Below are 7,784 nucleotides of genomic sequence, written 5' to 3'. Positions count from 1 at the left end.
ATTGGCTGGGTCACGTGGGCGGAGCCAAAAAAGTCCCCCAATGAGCAGCTCCGTGGTCTGAAAGGGCAGGGAAACAGTCCAATGAGCATCACCACAGAGGAGCCAATCAGCTAGATGTTGCTGGGGCCGAGGAGCCAATCAGCTAGATGTTGCTGGGGCCGCTGTGAGCCAATCATCAGCCGGCAGCTGGAAGTTTGCTGGCACCTGGAAGTTTGCTGGGGCCCCTTTGGCTGTGGCTCTCAACAGCTGGCCACACGTTTCTTTGTCCACATTCCTTACTCTGTTCTGATGGCAACCAGAGCTGATGTGTATCTAAGGTATTGTTTCCTTTTTAATTTTAATTTGTAGATGGACACAGTACTTTTATTTTATATTTATTTTTATGTTGTGCTGATGATTGAACCCAGTGCCTCACACATGTGCTGGGCAAGTGCTCTACCCCTGAGCTACAATCCCAGCCTCTAAGGTATTATTTCTTATGCCGAAGTTACTGACGTTCTGTTCCTATGTGAATTTTTATTTTATTTTTTTAACTACAGTTCAGTATTGTGTTTAAATGACATTCCTTTTTTTATTTGTTGCCTTCCTATTGTATAAGTCTGGTGCCGAGAGACTGCACAGCTGTGCTTCCTTTCTCTACTGTGTCATCTTCCCTCTCCTGTTGTTTTTATTTTGAGACAGGGTTTTGCTAAGTTTCTGAGCATCTCACTAAGTTGCCGAGGCTTGCCTGAACCTGGCAATTCTCCTGTCTCAGCCTCCTGAGTCCCTGGAATTACAGACGTGGGCCACCATGCCTGCCCAATAGCTGTTCTATGACAGCAGCAGGAGGGTGGGATGACCAGTGTGCTGGGCAGAGTATGGAAGAGAGTCTGAGGAGGGAGGCCTGGTGCAAAGACAGCCTCCAGTCATCAGGGCCCAGTCCTGCTACCAGGAAGAAGACTGAAGGTGATGATTTCTAGGGACATGTATCTTGGCCCAGGATTCTGCATAATTGAGTGTAAAGATTCCATCATGAAAACAGACAAAGTTGAAAGCTTACCCAAATTCTAGTCCTAGAGGCAGGCACTTCATCTTTACCTTCCAATTTGAGTCTGGGATACTGTCAACTAGGTGCTTACCCTCAGAATATTCTGACAGGCCTAGGAGAAAATAAAGATTCAGTTGTCATTGCCAACTAGTGACAACTGTGACCCTCACAGCATGTGATCTCTGCCCCTGCACAGCACTTCCAGTCAATTCTTAAACGTGAGCCAATAGCTAAGAAGCCAAGACCTGGAGAGAATGATACTAAAAAGTGCATCAGGAAAAAAGCAATGTGTAGCAGAGGTTCTTTAGTGATGGAAAGGTAAAAAGAAGGAAAAACTTCCATGAGATAAGAGAAGATACAGTGTTCCTGAAACAAGCATTGCTATTGAAAAAGAAAAGAGCTCCTTCCTCTTCCAACTGGAGTTGGATCAAAAATGCCCCAAACTAAGAGCACCAAGAGTGGCAGGAGGAGCACAATGACATCAATAAGGCCATGCTCTTCTTTATGTGGGAAAGAATTTATGTAGTAAAATACTGTTTGCAAATTAAAAGGGTTTGAAGTAAACATCTGTTATAGAAATAGTGTTTCTGTTGCCTAAGGATAGCTTTGAAATGAAAGTAAATTTTGTTTAATATCTGTCATTCTCAATACTGAGAATTTTTCCTCATTCATTACAAAATTATTTCAGGTGAGTGCTGTTTTGAATGGTATGTTAGATCAGAGCTTTAGGGATCGAGCCATTCAGAAACACCAAGGACTGAAGCTTGCGACCACAATTCTGCAGAACTGGAGGAAGTGTGATTCATGGTGGGCCAAGGATTCTGCTCCAGAAAGTAAAATGGCAGTACTGGCTTTATTGACAAAAGTTTTACAGGTATTTCCAGTTTGCGTTTTGAAACCATAAGGCTATATCTTTAAAAATTTAATGGAAGTAGCTTCAAAGGCTCATTGGTTTGATCAATAAAAATCATTGGGGAAGGGTAATTACCGATTACATTTTTTTACTTTTTCCATTATTTTATATCATTATTTATTATGCTTATCATTTCTTGTATTGTCTTTTTGTTGTACCTTTATATATTTTATCTTAGCAGATAACATTAAAATATTTCAAAATAAGATTGTTGAAGTATTGTTGAAGCCCAAGAACAGATTCACAGTTTATTTCTGAAATTTAAGCATTTAGAAAATGTGTTAAAGAAAATAGAGATATAAAAAGAAATGTGTCATATTTTTCTTTCCCTTCTTTTAGATTGATTCATCTGTCTCTTTTAATACAAATCATAACTCATTCCCTGAAGTCTTTACAACATATACTAGTCTCCTTGCTGATTCAGAGTTGGGTCTGCACTTGAAGGTAAATGATTGGAAAATATTTTTTCCCAGATTATATTCTTTATTCAGACTTTTATATGTTTGCATATTTATCGTGCTTTCTATTTTTTGTGGGAAATTTAAACATCCAAAAATAGACTAGCACAGTAAGTCCCTATGTGCTTATCATCAATTTTATTAACTCAGTTTGTGGGACAGGTTTGTTCCAACTATGCAGCCCATTTCCTCTTGAAGGACACTCCCAGGATTTGGTACATTTAATCTGCATGTGCTTCAGTATGTCTCTCCAAGAAATGAGAGCATTTCTTTTAAAGTATAATCATGAAGAGTGTCATATTTAGGAGAATTTACATTTGTCTTTGCACAAATGATTTAAATTAGCTTTTTAGATTTGCTATATTTATTACTTAATCTTTTTACCATTAAATATAACAAAATCTCAATTTGGGGGTCAAGAATTTAATAAATACTATAATTTTAAGGTTGCTAATTTTAAAGTTTTATAATGTTTTAAGCTCTAAAATGAAGCTCAGAATGAGGTTCTAAGGTAGTTATGCAATGGGTAAGTTATAAATTACCTCATAGGTCATTTTTTTCCATATGAAACTCATCTATTACATTTCTGTTAGGGTTTTTATTTGTAGAAGGAGAAAACACCTCCAGAGCCAGCACACAGTATTTTATTTATGTGTATGCATATAGCTCTAAGTCATCCCACTCATCTCTGGAGTGGAAGTCAAGGAACAGAATTGCATTCAGGTTGGTTTTCAATGTAATCCAGAAGTTACTCTGAAGTCATTCTTGAATCCACATAGTGCTTTATTTAGAAAGCAGTATTTTTATTTAATCTGTAGGATTTGTAAATCACAGTTAGCATGATGCATATGTCTATGTTTTTCCACAGGGCCAAGCTGTAATTCTTCTTCCATTCTTTACCAGCCTGACTGGAGACAGTCTGGAGGACCTTAAGCATGTTCTAGAAATGCTCATTGTTTCTAATTTCCCCATGAACTCTAATGAATTTCCCCCGGGAACTCTGAGGTACAATAATTATGTGGATTGCATGAAAAAGGTTAGTTTTAGTAGTATCAAAATTTAAACATTTTTATTTTTTTAAATTTCTTGATGAAAAGAAGTAAGTGAAATATTCAGAATTAGAGAAGAATTCCTTAAAAATTCATTTTAATTCATTTCCTGGCTGGCTGCACAGGCAGGTAAATAGCTGAATCCTCTGTAATTCATTCCCCCCCCCACTATTAAATTGTGAAATATTTAATGCATAAAAATGGAATGTGTAATGATATGTTAATTATGAGCAATAATACCAAAAGAAGCTAAGAAATATTCTCCCACTGGGCCTGAGTTGGACTTAAGGATGTGCTTGTAAAGAATGCCATGGAGGGAAGGCTGCTGTAGGGTTCAGGACTGGTTGTAAAAGGCACCACAACTTCCTCTAGACTCCACACTTCTTTGGTTCTCTTGTCCAATGGGTGGGAAGTTGATTTGTGAGTTTATCTCTCACCTTTCCTATTCTTTGCCAGAAATAAAAGTATCCTTTACTGCTCTATTCATGCTTTATTTTGTTACTGGTTCTACAATTCAAAGAGGGAGAAAGGACCTCGGCTTTGGGGTCACAAATTGATGACACCAAGACATTCCATTTTTGAAAGAACCAGAGACCTTTTTTGGGATATTTTCCCCTATTTGTCTGACTTGTCTGTTTATCCTTTACTTTCTTCTAAATGGAAAGTTAGATTTAAAGCTTGGTCAGGAGATTCAGGTTAACCTTCTTGGAAACAGTAGCACAGAAAGTGGCAAATGATATTAGTTGCCCCATGATAGTGCCCCATGATAGTGACCTCATAGTCTGGTTATGTTGGTATTATGTAAATATTCTGTTCTCCAGTAATCTGTTAGCTCATGATTTTAGCATACCCAAAGATTCTAAGTTGATCCTTAGTATTTTTTTTAATGTAAATGTAAATGCAATACAAAAAAAAAAAAAAACAATGAACATGAATGAATAAAGAAAGCTTCTCCAAAAAAAAAGATACAAACCAGGGGTGTGGTGAGAACCGGTTCAAGGCCAGACTGAGAAATGAGACAACTATATCTCAAAATAAATAAGTGATCAAATTGCTTTGGGCTGGGGATGTAGCCCAGTAGTAGAATGTTTTTCTAACTTGTGTGAGGTCCTGGGTTCAGTCCCCAGTACTCACACCGCCCCCACTCCCCCTCACAAAAAGAAAAAAGAAAGATGCAGACCAACAGGAAAATGGAGGTCAGAGGGAATGGAGTCAACCAAAGGAGGGAAGAAGAAAGAATGTGTAAGAATAGATTGAGAAATGAAGGAAGGCACTGTGTCCATGAAATAGGAAAAACAGGGGCTATGGAAATTAAATATGTAAAAGCAAAATTTAAATTAAAACTTTCCTATTATCTTCTGAAGATAAAATTGAGAGTATTGCCTAGAAAGTGGAACAAACAGACATTGAGACAGAGAATGGGAGCCTGAAGAAGGACCTCTGCCCTGTAATAAGAATGGTGGGGAAAGCTGGGCTTGGTGGTGCCCACCTGTAATCCCAGTGGCTCTGGAGGCTGAGGCAGGAAGATTGCAAGTTCAAAGCCAGCCTCAGCAACTTGTTGAGGCCCTAAGCAACTCAGCAAGACCCTGTCTCTAAATAAAATATAAAAAATGGCAGGGGATATGGCTCAGTGTTAAGTGCCCCTGTGTTTAATCCCTGATACCAAAATAACAGTAACAATAATGATATTTCAAGAAGTGTGGGGAAAATAAATGTGTTTCTTGAGTAAGAGGACCAATAGTGCCTGCCTGGTGAGAGCAGAAGATTCTGGTGAGGGCACACCCCATGGAATTTCAGAACCTGTGGAAAACGAAAGGAAAAACATCTGCAAAACCTAAAAAGAATAAAAACTCCAGTACTTAATGAACATTGTCATAATCTAGGCATTCACTGTTTCCAGAAAAAAAAAAATGATAAAAATCTTAACATTTTAAAATTATGTATGAAATTTTGTTCTGTTTTCTATTTTTAAATTAGAACAATTAAAGGCAAAATAAAACCCTACAAAATTTTAATGATCCTAATATATTTTTTTCTAGTTTCTAGATGCATTGGAATTATCCCAAAGCCCTATATTGTTACAGTTGATGACAGATATTCTTTGTCGAGAACAGCAGCATGTTATGGAAGAATTATTTCAAGCTACTTTCAAAAGGATTGCCAGAAGGTAAGTCATCCTAGTCAGGAATCCCAGGATTCATACACATGTTATTTCTGGAGGTAACTATCTTCTCTGTTAAAAAAAATAAAAATAAAAAAAATTGAGTGGCATTGGCACTCAACTCTCAAAACTCTATTCTGTCTTACTTTGTCTTCTTCAAAATGAACTTTTTATTGTGAAACTTTTCAAACATACTCAGAGCTAGAGCACAAATGAGGCTCCAGATGGAAGAAATGTCAGCATTTTCCTGTTTCATTTTCCCCTTTGTCTATTCTCTTTGTATGTTACTCTGATTAAAAGCAAATCTCTGATGCCTTGTTATTTTACCTCTACAGCCTTCTGTATGTATCTCCAAAAAGTGTTGTTTTCTTGAATAACTTTAGTTTCATTATCAACTGAACAAAATTATCAGTAATTTCATATTCTGATTTTCCCAAGAGTCTCAAGTGCTCTCGCATGTTGGATAATGGAATTTTGATCAAGACAAGGCTCATTCATGGCATGTCTCATAAGTCTGCCTTAATTTAGAGCATTCTCCCATATTCATTCATTTTTCTTTGGTTATTGAAGAAGCCTGCACTTGTTCTGTACAGAATTTTAATTCTGGATTTATCTGATTTTTTTGCTTGTCCTTTTCACTTAAGTTGTCCCTCCAATACTTGTGTTCCTATAAACTGAAAGTTATATGTAAAAGCCCAATTAGATTCAGGTTCATTTCTTTTATGTATAATTTAAATTTGTCTCAGTATTGCAAAGTTTAACATCAGAAATCAATTGACATCTTATTAAAAGAATAAGAGAAAAATTTTATTATCTCAATATATGTCTAGGTATCACTGAATAAAATTCAACCTCCATTAATAACAAATCTAGAAGATCAAGGGTTTTCCTTGATCTTCAAATAAAAGAAAAACTGATATTTACTAAACAATGTGTTCACCCTTATGCCTCTCTCAACCTTGTATTAGTGGTGCTCTTATGCAATAGAAATAAAACAAGGAATAGAGATCAAATGTATAATGATCAGAAAATAAAAAATAAAAATATTTTTAGATGACAGGTTTAATTTTTGACAAGACTGCATATAGTAGATGTTCAGTGTTTCATATTCATGGCATTAGGAGACACCTAGTGTCTGGTTGTCCTACTTTTAGTAATGCCAAGATTGACCAGCCCTGTTTACAGAGCATTTCCCTAATGGTTTTAGCATCCATTTCTGTTAGTTGCCCTGAATCAGTTATTTAATTAGGAGTTGCAAATAGCCATTTTTCCAATTCTTTTTTCCCTTCTCAGTTTAGCACCATTACATTGTGATGGTGAATTTATCCTTGTAAATAGGACAGTATGGATGCCTAAAATATAACTTACTACTTTAGAAAAATACAGTGGGAAAGATGGGACATATTTGATTTTCAGATTAAGAGCTTGATGCCATGGCTACTTCGAGTTGTAAACTTCAATGAATTTTTTAAAAAGTGGCATTTATTTATACTGAATTTTTCTCCCATCCAAGTACTAACGAGGCCTGACCCTGCTTAGCTTCCAAGATCAGAGGAGATTGGATGCGTTCAGGGTGGTATGGCTGTAGATTATATTGAATTTATAAATATCCATGTAAATTTATTTCAGAGTTATATTTTAAATATCATAGAGTTCACTCATTTTAAGGATACAGTTTAGTAATCTTTAAGAACTTTCCCAAACTTTAGGATGGAACAATCATCACCATTACTGTGGAACTTTTAAAATTTTCCTTTTGGTACTGGGGATTGAACCTAGGAAATCTACCAGTAAGCTACATCCCCAACCCTTTTTGGTTTTTATTTTGAGACAGGGTCTTGTTAAATTGCTGAGCCTGATCTCAAACTTGCAATATTTCGGGCTGGGGATGTGGCTCAAGAGGTAGCGCGCTCGCCTGGCATGTGTGCGGCCCGGGTTCGATCCTCAGCACCACATACAAACAAAGATGTTGTGTCCGCCGAAAACAAAAATAAATAAATAAATATTTAAAAAAAAAAAAAAACTTGCAATATTTCTGCCTTAGCCTCATAAGTCACTAGGATTACAGATGTGCCACAACCACACCCAGCACATGGCAACATTTTATGTTCTAATGAACTCCTGTTTGAACTTCAACAATTGACTCCCATTCCCATTCCCAGCCCAAGCAACTGTT

At 36.7% G+C, this 7,784-nt stretch overlaps 1 protein-coding gene across 5 annotated transcripts in view; it reads left to right on the top strand.

Annotated features, from left to right (window-relative positions):
- Window positions 1–7,784, top strand: part of Prkdc (protein kinase, DNA-activated, catalytic subunit) — a 177,125-nt gene that overhangs the window by 73,661 nt on the left and 95,680 nt on the right. For all 5 annotated transcript variants that reach the window (XM_048782878.1, XM_015485774.2, XM_048782879.1 and 2 more), the window contains 4 exons: window positions 1,716–1,901; window positions 2,280–2,384; window positions 3,267–3,434; window positions 5,487–5,614. In XM_048782878.1, coding sequence (XP_048638835.1) covers window positions 1,716–1,901; window positions 2,280–2,384; window positions 3,267–3,434; window positions 5,487–5,614 — 587 coding nt within the window. The remainder of the gene's footprint in view (window positions 1–1,715; window positions 1,902–2,279; window positions 2,385–3,266; window positions 3,435–5,486; window positions 5,615–7,784) is intronic.

This window comes from Marmota marmota, unplaced genomic scaffold (genome assembly GCF_001458135.2).
Source record: "Marmota marmota marmota unplaced genomic scaffold, marMar, whole genome shotgun sequence".
NCBI lineage: Eukaryota > Metazoa > Chordata > Mammalia > Rodentia > Sciuridae > Marmota > Marmota marmota.
The sequence above is the reverse complement of the archived record's forward strand: the minus strand, read 5'-3'. Positions and strand labels throughout refer to the sequence as shown.